General features: G+C 39.5%; 1 protein-coding gene across 2 annotated transcripts in view; it reads right to left on the reverse strand.

Moving 5' to 3' along the window:
* Window positions 1-13,063, reverse strand: part of LOC132131057 (protein strawberry notch homolog 2-like) — a 56,900-nt gene that overhangs the window by 1,087 nt on the left and 42,750 nt on the right. For both annotated transcript variants that reach the window (XM_059542979.1, XM_059542980.1), the window contains 22 exons: window positions 7,539-7,672; window positions 7,355-7,445; window positions 7,082-7,225; window positions 5,864-6,087; window positions 5,620-5,773; window positions 5,295-5,471; window positions 5,118-5,215; window positions 4,733-4,815; window positions 4,460-4,648; window positions 4,210-4,331; window positions 3,990-4,121; window positions 3,770-3,905; window positions 3,388-3,500; window positions 2,357-2,428; window positions 2,138-2,246; window positions 1,977-2,048; window positions 1,713-1,856; window positions 1,531-1,625; window positions 1,161-1,253; window positions 836-967; window positions 599-675; window positions 326-516 (listed from right to left, as the gene is read on the reverse strand). In XM_059542979.1, coding sequence (XP_059398962.1) covers window positions 326-516; window positions 599-675; window positions 836-967; window positions 1,161-1,253; window positions 1,531-1,625; window positions 1,713-1,856; window positions 1,977-2,048; window positions 2,138-2,246; window positions 2,357-2,428; window positions 3,388-3,500; window positions 3,770-3,905; window positions 3,990-4,121; window positions 4,210-4,331; window positions 4,460-4,648; window positions 4,733-4,815; window positions 5,118-5,215; window positions 5,295-5,471; window positions 5,620-5,773; window positions 5,864-6,087; window positions 7,082-7,225; window positions 7,355-7,445; window positions 7,539-7,672 — 2,782 coding nt within the window. The remainder of the gene's footprint in view (window positions 1-325; window positions 517-598; window positions 676-835; window positions 968-1,160; window positions 1,254-1,530; window positions 1,626-1,712; window positions 1,857-1,976; window positions 2,049-2,137; window positions 2,247-2,356; window positions 2,429-3,387; window positions 3,501-3,769; window positions 3,906-3,989; window positions 4,122-4,209; window positions 4,332-4,459; window positions 4,649-4,732; window positions 4,816-5,117; window positions 5,216-5,294; window positions 5,472-5,619; window positions 5,774-5,863; window positions 6,088-7,081; window positions 7,226-7,354; window positions 7,446-7,538; window positions 7,673-13,063) is intronic.

Consider the following 13,063-nt stretch of genomic DNA (forward strand, 5'->3'; position numbering starts at 1 on the left):
TTTACAAGATGCTGCCTTCTTTCAAACAACTGCAGTGCTTTTGTTGAACCTACAAACTTTTGGTTATCAGCCTAGAGCAGTGTTGTCAAACTCAATTCCTGGAGGGCCGGAGCCCTGCAGAGTTTTGATCCAACCTTGCTCCAACACTCATCCCATGTAGTTTTCACATAAGCCTGAAGGACATGATTAGTTGTATCAGGTGTGTTTAATTAAGGTTGAACCTAAACTCTGTAGGGCTCCGGCCCTCCAGGAATTGAGCTTGAAACACCTGACCTAGAACATCACAACCTGCTAGTCAGGAACTCCTCAAGAAGGGTTGACTTACCAACTTGTTTGCTGCTGTCTTTGGTTTTGAGGCGGACAATTTGGAGAATGCTGGAATTGGTGATGTCAGCGACCACATCAGACACACGCTTCCAAACGCGGAGCAGAGCGCCACACAACATGTGATACTGACGCAATCGAGTACCCATTAAGCACTCCTGACCCTCCTCTACCTTCTTACACCTCCCGTTCCTGCAGGTAAAATGCATAGACATTAAATCCTCTGAGCTCAGTTTGACTAGTATCAAGTTAGAAGTCTGGAAGGTTTTCTCACCAGTTAGCATGGCTACATTTCCTGAAGGAGAAAGTGAACTGGTTTTCCCAGCTATCTTGTGCCTCCTCCGGAGTGACCTGAAGCAAGGGTAGAAAACATAACTTAAAAACCTTTAATGCTCACCAGATGGCAGCAGAGACATTTTCCACAGCAGTGCTGCATGTCACTTTTAGGAAGGTCTCCATTGCTCTGATCAAGTTCTGATCATTACATTTATGATGAAGAGTTTGAACACACCTTGTGGTATTTTTGTTGGAGGTTATCAAGGCTTTCCGTTTGGGCCTGCTTGCCAATGTTTGGTTTGTAGATGATCATGTTGCGCTCCTGGCCCTGCACGGCTAGCAGCACGCATGGGTAGTTACCTCTCAGCTGCAAACGAGACAGGCACAAACATGTTCATCAGCAGAGTCAACATCAGACAACTGCGGAAAAACTCTGATGACACATGAACCCTCCTTCACCCCTGAACAGAAAGGTTCTTCCAAGGAACCATCTTTCCTGTGTTACTACAAGAAAACTACATGCAAATTTGGAAAGATTAGATTTTTGCTCATATACTCACTTTATGGGATAAATAGAAGCCTTCTTCCGGGTTGCTGAGAGTTTGGGCCTTCTGGAGAGCCTCCAACCATGTCATACCTCTATCTACACTTATCTGTGCAACAAAACAAACAGTTCTGTCAGAGATAGTGTTCATCAGACAGGTCCACAGTGGTTGCAGTGTGGTTTATTCTCCATCAAGGAACTGCTAACAGTAACAGCTGTTAAACCAGTCCTCATTACGTAAGCTGTCAAAATAAACTTGCTCTCGTTGGAAGGGATGATTAGCATGTTTGTAGTGTGTGTCACATGAAACTTGTGTGCCTTAGGCATATTTTTTGAGCTCTTCCATTAAAGAGTGGTTTTGTTTGGAAAAAAAACAACAACCTCACCTTATATAGGATAACTTGACCATCTTGAGGGTTTCCTGCCGTCAGAAACTTCTCCTGTGTTTCCTCATAAATCTGGTCATTGCCTGGCGCCAGATCTGAGAGAAAGCAGATATCTTCTTGTCGTCAGCCAAGCAGATTAATGGAACTTAAAGTACCACACCAACAGAAGAACTGCTGCTTACCCAGTATCCCCATATCATATTTGCCTTCTTTCTTGTCCTTTTCGATCAAGTAGTCGAAATTGTCTGTAAAATACTGAAAGAGGGAGTTCTGTTTGTGCACCTCCAGGCCCAGTATCCGGTTGAGGAACTTGGTGATATTGCAGTCTGAAGCCACATAAAGTCACATGACGAAGGGAAATATGGGGATGTGTGTGATTAGCATGTGAAGAAATGTGTCAAGTGTGTACAAAACAGATATGCAAAAGTCTCTTGTAGAAACCTTACCTTTTTCAATGTTGATGCCCAAGCGGGATTGACTGCATAGCATGCCTACGTCCATCATACCGTGCTTCATGTCTAAGATTAGAAGGCATTGGTGGCTTTGGTGAGATCAAGGTTCTAGCATATCCACATTTTAACAGAGTAATGCACAGAACCCGATTTACCTGTGAAGAACATGGCGTCGCCACCTGGATAGTAATTTGGAGGGGGTACCTTGCTTTCAATCTGACCAAGGATGGCTTTGGTAATCTTATCTAGAGCTTTGGTGCCATACTATGAGGAACAGCCAAAACAGATCATGGGTTAGTCTATGACTTATCTGAGTATTTTGTTTAGAAATTCAATTTTACAATTTCATTGTTCTATATCAAACAGTTACTCACTTTATTTTCAAAGTTGTATTTGCTCAGGTCTCTAGACTCTGTGGCCCTCCTGTCACCATGAGTTAGTGCTCCCTGTGAAAAGCAAACACATAGGTTAGAAATTTCAGGACCAAAGTAGTGATTTGAACGTAAGGTTTTAGGTATATAAGAAGTATAGAGTAGAAGTAGCGCGAGGAGAGAATTATTATTATTATTAGGTTTTTAAATGAGATCTCCTGCATTATGTCTAGTCCCAATATCATTCCAACACATTAATGGCCCATAATAATTTTAAGAATTTGCCAAATGAAACCGTGTTTCGAAATATTTTGCAGTCAGAACAAAAGAAAGATTCTGTAAAACATTATTTGAAAGACAGGGTTAAAAATACTTTATTTAAAAGAAATTGGAATAATAATAATTATTATATATATTATATATGCACCTATTATGTAAAATCCACTTTTACATGGTGTTTGGACATAAATGTGTGTTTGCGGTGTGTGAACAAAATCATAATGAGACATGTTGTTTTGATTCTCTGAGAATTGTGACATCACATAGTTTAGGCCCCGCCCACAGCCACTGACTGAAACGCTGTATTAGCAGAGAGTGAGTTGCACACAATTCACCATGTTTATCTACACGCAATAACATTTAAAAGCAGCATTCAAGTTAAAAATGTCTTCTTATTAAAGCTTTAGAAGTTTTTCAGTCAAGAGGAGAGAGTGATTTTCTGTTTTTATTTTATTGTTCAGGTAATATAACAGCGTAGATAGCTATAGAAAACAGTGTGTGAAAACAGTTTCCTCTGAAAATAGTTAATTTCAAAATGATATAATAAATTATCTGTGGGGTATTTTGAGCTGGATCTTCACAGACACATTCCGGGGGACTTATATTACATCTGGTAAAAAGGGGCGTAATAGGTGCACTTTAATGATATAACATGTAAATGCGAACAAAAACATGTAATTAAAATATATAATTATAATTTTTATAATACAGAGAAATGGAAAAACAAACTAGAAGTGCGCATGTCAAGGACGCACCAGGCTCTCCAGCCTCTTTGCCACGATGGATGCAAATCGTCGCTCGCCTGCCAGTTCAGAGATTAGGAATATGTACTCTGGTGCTGTGACCTGGTTGGAACGATGAGTACGACCTGAGGAAAAGAAAATATTATCAGCTATTTGCAGTTGTACAGTGACTCTCTTTATGGGAAGAGAGCTTTTATGAAAAGGTTATTGGCTGTGGCTTGGTCATGCAGGTGGAATTATTGACGCTACGTTGGGTGTTGACAGTGTAACCAGTTTTTAAAAGAACTTGTGATCTAGCCTGGAGCTGGTAGACTGTCCCACTTAGAATAGACAAAATGACTAGTGCATGGCCACAAACTTAATAGACAGACATAAGGTAATGTTGCCGACTCACCAAACTGCTGGATTGCCCTGTCCGCACTCCAAGGCAGCTCCAGGGTAATGTGAACCCTCCGACGCTGATTCTGCACCCTTCTGTCAGCCTGAAGTGAGATCCCAGAACTTGCCGCTTCTGATATAATGGCTACCAACTGAAGTGAGTAAAGCACTTGTGTTACTGGATGCACAAAAGCAATCAGAGCTGAAAGGTTGGTGATTATCTTTCTGAGATTCACCTTCTCTCCATTCATGAAGCGATCTTTCTCTTTGATGTTGATTTGGTCTATAGTGTGGCCCTGCTCAGCACGAGACTCATATTGGACGCTGCCATCAGACCGACGCACCACTCTGCCTTTACGTCCCGTCATCTAGACGCATAAACACAAAGAATGTTTAGCGCTTGGATGCACCCTTGTCTTTGAAGTGGACTATTAGAATAAATACATAAATAATGACCTCTGATACTTGTTCTGGACCTCCAAATTTATCAATGAGCTCATCCAGTGTGTTAAGTGGTAGTTCTTTTCCCAGCTCAGCGATCTTGTTGAGAAGCCCTTGTTTCATCTCCTCTAACCGTGCTAAGGAAGGATGAAAGCAAAAATCAATTGCTTATGTACTTCAAAGGTGCTGTAAGTGACTTTTTTGGGAAAATCATCAGGATGCATGGAGATAATATGAGTTGCAACATATAATACAGTCAACATACCCATTTGGTAGCTGGTTTGATTGACGAAGATGACATCATCAGTGTTGTCTTGGACTGAGTCTGGCGAGGAGTTGGAGTCGCTGTCCATGGCGTCAGACTCCGTGCTGCTGTCATCACTGATGTTGATCACTCCCGTTACATCAGTACTCTGTCGGGCTTGCTTTGGCTGTTGCCGTCCCCGTGGCTTACCTGCGCAAGAACGTTAAATCAAACCATGAGGCCAAAAACAAAGGCAATGTATGGAAAGTGATTCTAAAGTACGACACTACTCACGTTTCCTCTTGTTCCCCGCTCCCTTTTCTCTTCTCTGCTTCTCTGACGGAAAGTGTTTGAGGACCAGAGACTGAAACACACCCCTGAGGAACACACAAACACATTATTGTGTCAATATGTCAACTAGAAAAGTTGTTTTTGTGTAGTGGCCAATGGCTTAAGAATGTGGTTATTATAGGATGACTGTGTTGAAGACACTCAGATGATGACACAATCAGATGACACTAGGTTTCAGAATGATACATGGCTTGTGAGATGTCCACAGTAACATGTTGAGAAACCTTTTAATCATTGTGAAACTGCAAGAGCACTACTCTGGAAGAAGTAGTCATAATGTGGCTGTATATTTCTAGAAAGGTTTCAATGATGCCCAAAATTCACTTACTCGGCAGCAGACACAAATCTGTCCAAGTGTCCGTCGTTTTCGTCAAGGACTTCTCTGGTTCGAGCCTCACCTGTTGACTGTAGCCCTATCACGACACACTAGAGAGAGGAAAAAAATCTGTCAAATGCCTATAGCAACAAATAATAAATAGAGTTTAGGGTCACTGATCTGACTGACCTTCCCTGCTTCCAACTCTTTTTTGGCCAGTTCCACCAGGCAGCGCACCTTGGCAGCGATACAGAGGTATTTAAAGAAACGCTGGTGGGATGACCAAAACTGACCCCACAGGGATTTCCTGGAGCTCATGCAGAGCTCGTCAGCGGCCTGCATAAATACGACTAAAGCTTCCGCCCACTGCAAAGGAGATATCACATATACGTATCAGATGCATGTTCACAGCAAAGTAACGCATTTAAAGACCAATTTAGATTAACCACTTATACACATTGAGGTAAAAGTGAGAGGGATGGCTTGGATTTCAGGGATTCTTCTCACAACTCACAAGTTTAGCAGCTTTGTTGTACACAAGTTTGAAATCATCATCCAAGCTGATTTCTTCTATACGGAATGAGACTCCTGAGAAGCTGAGTTGGCGTGCAATGTACATCCCGCTGACCTTCATATCCATTGCGACAATCTCCATGGCTCCCACGCCCCTATAAGTGAAGAGTACATTTAGATAACATATCCATAAAGAACTGTTTTTTCATATTTGCCAGACAATAAGTTTATGCTCCTCAGCAAACCTCTTCTCAATGTTGTGGAGGAAGTCGTCAAAGGTTCTGAAGGGGGTTCCCTCTCCCCAGATCCCCAGACGGCTCATATAGATCATGTTCTTTGGCTCCGAGGCACCTGTGGCACTGGCGTACACCACTCTGGCCAATGGCAACTTGTTCTGCAGATCCAGCACGGCCTTACCCATCTTTGTGGATGTTGCATTTTTGGCTTTGTGGCATTCGTCAAATATGATCTAAAGGAAGCCTACTGTCAAGGGTAAAACCAGCTTCATTGTTCACCCTCATATTTTTCTGAGGATTATAAAAAAATAAATAAACTTTTCCAACCGGGGTCAGAAACAAAAAGTTTAACTCTTATTAAATAAGTTCCTACAAAATGTATTTTAACAGTTAAACAACTGTTAAACAAAGTAACATGAACATAAACATTGGGAAGTCGTGGCCTAATGGTTAGAGAGTCGGACTCCCAATCGAAAGGTTGTGAGTTCGAGTCCCGGGCCGGCAGGAATTGTGGTTGGGGGGAGTGCATGTACAGTTCTCTCTCCACCTTCAATACCACGACTTAGGTGCCCTTGAGCAAGGCGTCGAACCCCCAACTGCTCCCCGGGCGCCGCAGCATAAATGGCTGCCCACTGCTCCGGGTGTGTGCTCACAGTGTGTGTGTGTGTTCACTGCTCTGTGTGTGTGCATTTCGGATGGGTTAAATGCAGAGCACAAATTCTGAGTATGGGTCACCATACTTGGCTGAATGTCACTTCACTTTCACTTTCACTTCACTTTTCATTAGGGCTGCACGACAATGGGAAAAAATGACATTGCGATATTTTATTTTTCTGCGATATATACTTCGATATGAAATCTATACAAAGAAAATTGTATTGAATCACACTGAAAACCATATTTTAATGCTGGTTAGAAAAAAACATTTAGAAATATAATAAAAATTAAACAAAAATGTTTTAAAATATTGTCATATTTATTATTATTAATATTTATTACAATTCTTACAAATGTTTCCCAGATTTTTATTTCATCTTCAGTTTAATGCAGAATAAATATTTATATTTTTATAAATATAATATTTTAATCAGTATCTAGAGTTCAATAAGTCTGAACTTTTAATATTTCAATTTTGGAAAAGTGATTTGCAAGGAGTTTAAGGCAACACAAAACTAGAAAACCCCTGCCAACAAAAATGATTTTAGGCACATAGAAGGCAAAGGATACAACTCCATCAAAATCTGGCTCACACCAGTCTAGGATCTGCTTCAGACGCGTTCGGTGTTGGCCACCTGCCTGACTCTCCCCAATTAGTGCTGCGTAGGTGGCAAACAGGACTCCTTCTGAGGTAGCTGTGTCTCCATACTTTATCTGCATGGAAAACAGTTAAGGTTAGCCATGTTGAGTAATGCTACAAGGTAGGTCTGTGAGAATTTGCTACACTGGAAACGTGATCTCCGTTAACAGGGCTGCTGGATTGAGCTGCAGAGTAATAGTGACCTTATTCAAGGCATGCACTTTTATATTGGGTGCATGGATGTCTTGGAGATCTCTCTCTGCGTCATATTTCAGGTCATTGGAGACGCTGAACCTGGAGGAGAGATGAGGAGGATAAGGCTATGGCTCTAGAGTCGGTGTTTGATGTGGAGTTTTGTAGGGCTTGATGGATCTGGAGATCGCTTACCATAGGGATTTCTTCCTTCCCTTTAAGTAGTTTTCTAGAATGATGCCAGCCACTGTGCGGCCTTTGCCAACTCCAGCGCCATCCCCTATGAGGAAGCCGGCCCGCTGGTTGTTCTGCAGAATCACTTCATGTTGCTGTAGAGTGTTATAAAGAAGTCAAAATTATTTATAAAAATATTTGCGAACAATCAGTGGGATGCTGAAATTACTATGTTTTTATGATGGAACTACAGGGATTTTTGTGAGATTATGACAGAAATGCAATGCTAAATTTAAAATGTGTGTGTTTAACTTTTAAAATGTAATATAAAATTAGAGGTGCACTAAGCAATTTAAAAAACGCTTTTGACCACAATGTCAGATCGAGACCCAAAACACACTCGCTGTCAAACAGCAGTAAAGGGAGTGTCTAGTAATGATAGGAAGAAAATAGCGCTCAGTGAGTGCACAGGACAGGTATTAGCAGATTGATTACAGAAAGCAAGAGATGGCAGATAAAAAAAAAAAAGTAAAATAAACAAAATAACGAAGAAAATTTTGGAGGAACAAAAAAAGAAGGGTTCCAGTCAGGCAAGAGGTAGGACCCGTGTAAATATTGGAGAAGCTTTCCAGCAGTGGACAGAACTCAAGGAGCGGGAATGCCTGGAATTGGACACGGAGGTCACTTTGTTTCTTCTTGATAGTAGTGTTAATTTCGTCACCTATTTTTAATTTAGTCTTAGTCTTAGTCTTGTGCCAAATGTCCTTGTTAGTTTTAGTCATATTTAGTCATTCACATATCTTTTTTGTCATTCAAGTTTTAGTCGACTAAAAGTCTCGTCATTTTAGTCTAGTTTTAGTCAAAAGAAAACTCAAGGTATCTTAGTCGACTAAAGTCTTTTAATTTTAGTCAAAAATTTTTAGTGTTTTTTTTTTAAATAACACATTATTACTGATAAACATTTCAGTAAAAAAAGTGTTTCACATATCTCAAACATTGGTTAAATTTCATAATTACCTGACAAAATACACTTGTTGAATGATTTTTGTTGGATGCAAATGTTAAATGTGTCTGGTTTTCAAATTCTGATTTAGGAGACACATTCACAAATGATTAACCTGATCACAATTTTTTACTTTATTGATACTGCTTTTAATCGTAATGCAAAGACCGGTCATCGGGACATAAGCTGTCATATACAATAAAAGAGCCTGCACAGCAACAGGAAATATAATTTAACACAAAAAGCCTGCCTAGACGGTGGACTTGCGCTCAGGAATTTTTTTTATTTTGTATTTTTTGAGCGGCGTGTGGACAAATTCTTTTTACGCACACACTATTTTATTTCTTGATAACAGACCGCTGCTAACTATAACACACAAATATCGAGCCTCTTCCTTCGACATAGCATGTCGTCGGCGCTCGTCACTCTTGTTCGCTTCAGGTGTTGTGTGTTCAGCAGTTTCGTGTTGCAGCCACAGGCTGGCAGCAACAGGAGTATGAGACCTGTAACTTGAGCAACAGCGCGAAGCCGCAAACTCGTTCTGAATTTTTAAAGGCGTAACAGTTGATGAAAAAGCAGAGACGATTGTCGACGAAAATGAAGAGAGATTTGATCTTAGTTTTTATTTTTTGCAAAACATTTTCGTCTTGTCTTTTTTCGTCAACAATAATGCATGTTAATTTAGTCTTAGTCAGCGTTTTTGGACAGTGGTGCAGTCTTGTCATCGTTTTGTCTTAGTCATGAAAAAAAAGGTAGTTGACGAACATATTTCGTCTCGTCTCGTCTGACGAAATTAACACTACTTGATAGGTGAGTTACGTAGATTTTGCTTGAATATGCTCAGGCAAGTAGGCATAGCAGATTCTGACATCAGCAGTGGGGCGGAGTTATCAAAATAGGGACTAGGTCCTGTTGGGGTATGGGCTTGTTTGTTTTGGTGCTTTCAAATATCAACATCATTTGACAAAATTTGCTTAGTGCACCTTTATATATATATATATATATATATATATATTAGGGCTGGGACAACGCGTCGAGGTCATTGATGACGTCGACAAAAAAAATACGTCGACGCAAAATATGTGCATCGATTCGTCGACCTGTTTTTATTTCTCTAAAATACGTTTGCAAAACGTTTACCCTGTGTGCGCTGAATATACGCGATGGCCGGATCAACATTCTGTCCAACGTTATATAACCAATCCAGGGGTTTTTCTGCATTGATCTTTTTTTTTGGCGGCTGTCAAAGCCTTATTTGATCGGTGAGTGATGTAGAATAGAATGACTGTGCAGCGCCTGACAGGGCGCGTACGAGAGAGAGCCCCGGCTCCGCGCAATCACAGTCTTCAAACTACACGAGCGCTGTCTTGCTCTCTCTCTCTCTCTCTCTCTCTCTCTCTCTCTCTCTCTCTCTCTCCCTCTCCCTCGTGCATATTAACCAAAATCATTAGACACGATAGAAAAAGGGCGGAACGCCAAAGTTTCACGTGGAGCATTCGGAGATTTTTTTTTCTCCATGACAGGCTGCTGGCTCCCACTTTTTTTTTGGAAAAGCACTCTGTATTAGCTTAAAGCCCTCAAGTTTATATTGGTTACTGTATTCTTTCAACTGCTCTAAACAAGTATTTTGGGTGACCTTTTTTATTAAATGTTAGACATCAAGTTGTTGTTATTTTCATCTGAAAGAACTTTTTTTTCAGTAAGCTAGGCCCTGTGTGTTCAGTAGGCTTGTTTCAGTAAGCTATGTGTTTTTAAGGCTTCAAGGTTTTATTGAATGCTATCTCTATACAAGTGCAAAGTAATGCATTCTTAGTCAGTCTTTTATTTTGTAATTTTAAGAGCAATAAACATATATTGCAATGTTAAGGAATTCATGTTTTTTTCATTCAGATATGTAAATCAACATGTATAAAGTAGTTAGTAGTCAATTAATGGGGAGATAATCGAAATCGAATCGGTCTGGAAAAAATTAATCGTTAGATTAATCGATGCATCGAAAAGATATCGTTTAAAAAATAATCGTTTATCCCAGCCCTAATATATATATATATAGTAGCTGATTATATCAAAATAACTAAATAAGTTTGTTTTAATTAAATGCTTTTATTGTTTTAATTAGTTATTCCAAATTATTAACATTTGAAGATGTCAAAGGCTCAGCAGGTAGTTTATAGTAAATAATGTTGGTCATAAAAGTTCTGCCTGACAAATAAGGTTGGTAAACTTTAAAATGAGAAAATAAATAATGAAACAAAATAATAAATTAATAATACAATTAATAAAACAAATAACACAATAAAACAAAAATAAACACGTACAGTTATGCAGGATCTAAAAGATTTAAAAAAAAAATTGTAAATAATCTCAAAATAAAACATTATATAAAGGAAATAAATCAACAAATAAATAATACAATATATTTAGTAATTTAGCGGTATAAAAAAAATGACAAACAAATTACACAATAAACAAATAAATAAGGATATGTACAATTTAAAAATGGCTTGTAAATAGGCTCAGAGTTAAACAATAAATAAATAAAAACAATTTATATAAATAATACTAGAGCTGAAACAACGAATCGATTTAATCGATTAAAATCAATTATTAAAATAGTTGTCAACTAATTTAGTCATCGATTCGTTGCTAAATAACTTTTATTTGCCGTAAGCGGCTCATTTCGTGCATATTTCAAATCCGCGGTGACCAAAGTGTGGCAGTAATGAGCCACCGGAGGTTTTACTCAGCCAGTACAACAGGAGAAGTAGCGAATAGCCAATAGCTGGCCTTGTTTTATGTCACGTGCTTCCCGAACAGCGTCTCTGCAGCCATAGACATCATATGGGGTGCTTCTCAATATCCCTACTCGTCTCCTCGCTCCTCCGTCCTCCATCCTATGACCCGGAAACCGATCGAACACAGCCATCTTGAAGGACATCTCAATTCTCTAATTGCACCACGAGGAGTCGAGGATCGAGGAGGGAGGAGGCTTCATGAGGAGAGATGAGCGAGGATACACAGGTGTATCCTATGCGGAAGTATTTTATCGACTTAACGTGACGCACGTATAAATTCTCCTCCCCCTTCACATCTGTTGTAACAATTTTTATTTATATTTTACCTTTTCACTTCAAATAAACCATGCATGTCATATATTTCAAACAGGGCATCTTGCTTTATTAATATTTATTATGAATGTCTTCATTAACAAACTTTAACAACATAAGGGCAGATCCCTTTAATTACAGCTGATGACACTTTGAAGTAACGCTGAAGGGAGCGAGGATAAATCATTTCACTTTGCGTCCTTCCCTCGCATCCTGAAAGGGTGGAGCTAAGACACGAGGAAAGGAAGCGAGGAAAGGAAACGAGGATGCACAAATATGAATTGAGAAGCACCCATGATGTCTATGTCTGCAGCATTCAGTGTGATGTGGGAGTACTTTACATTGAGCCTTTAAAAAAGAAGAGTAACCTGTAAACTCTGCACTACTGCACTGTTTAAGGGGACGTTCACATATCGCGTCTTTTGCGTGCTCAAGTTCGTTATTTCCAACACCGCACCGCATCGAGTTAAAAACATTTCAACTTTTCAGAATGCAGCAACCGCACCGCGGGTCATGTGACAACAACTAACCAATCAGCTTCATCCTTTCCCGTAACAACGTTAAAAGCTCAGTCAAGATGAAAGGAACAGCTGATCATATATATGGTTGTATATGGATTTCCATTTTGAAATAAATTTAGTAGCAGAGCTACTGCAAGCGATTTTTTGAGCTGCAAATCCATTTATCCTTTGCTGAAATTTCCGCGTCTTCAAGGAGAGAGCACGTCATGGTTGCTTAGCAAAGGCAGACGCCTCAGGGGCGCTTCTGCGCGAGCGCTTTGGAAAGAAGGAGAAAGCGGTGCGCCTAGCGTTTTCCACGCGTTTTTAGGCGTGATTTGTGAACGTGTAAGACTTTCATTTGTGCAGATTCTCCAGTACAATGTTGTTGGCAAATGTTTAGTCATAAAAGCTGATAACATTGCTTTTTAACAGTTAACATTTAAAGCTTTACAAACATGTTCTGTGATCAGTTTGTCGTTTACCAGTTCAAAATTCAGGCGTGCAGCCTAATTATGACTGAATGAGAGAGGTAAATGTAGATATTTGAAGTATATCTAAGTATTATTCACTGCTCTTTTTCACACAGCAGGTTTTTTGTGTGTGTCCTATTTTTTTTTCTGGACAACCTTCTGATGGATTTTACTTTAAATTGTGAGTTCCATTCAGGTTTCATGCCATTGGCACTTTTTTTGAAGGATTGTTTACAATTTCACAGCAAAAGCTATAAAGCTGTTTCACAGTAAATAATAAAATACAATGCACTGCAATTTTATTCTGTTTTATCCTTATTCTTCGTGAAAATATGTTCTGAAAGATTCCTTAATAAGCTTTGTTCGGGATGTTAAACTACTTTAGGAGGTCTAAGGACTGCCATGGTGAAAACATTATTTGAAATCTCCTTGTGAAATTTGCTAGAGTATGGGTCAGTGTTCTGAT

Source organism: Carassius carassius, chromosome 48, assembly GCF_963082965.1.
Source record: "Carassius carassius chromosome 48, fCarCar2.1, whole genome shotgun sequence".
Taxonomy (NCBI): Eukaryota; Metazoa; Chordata; class Actinopteri; order Cypriniformes; family Cyprinidae; genus Carassius; species Carassius carassius.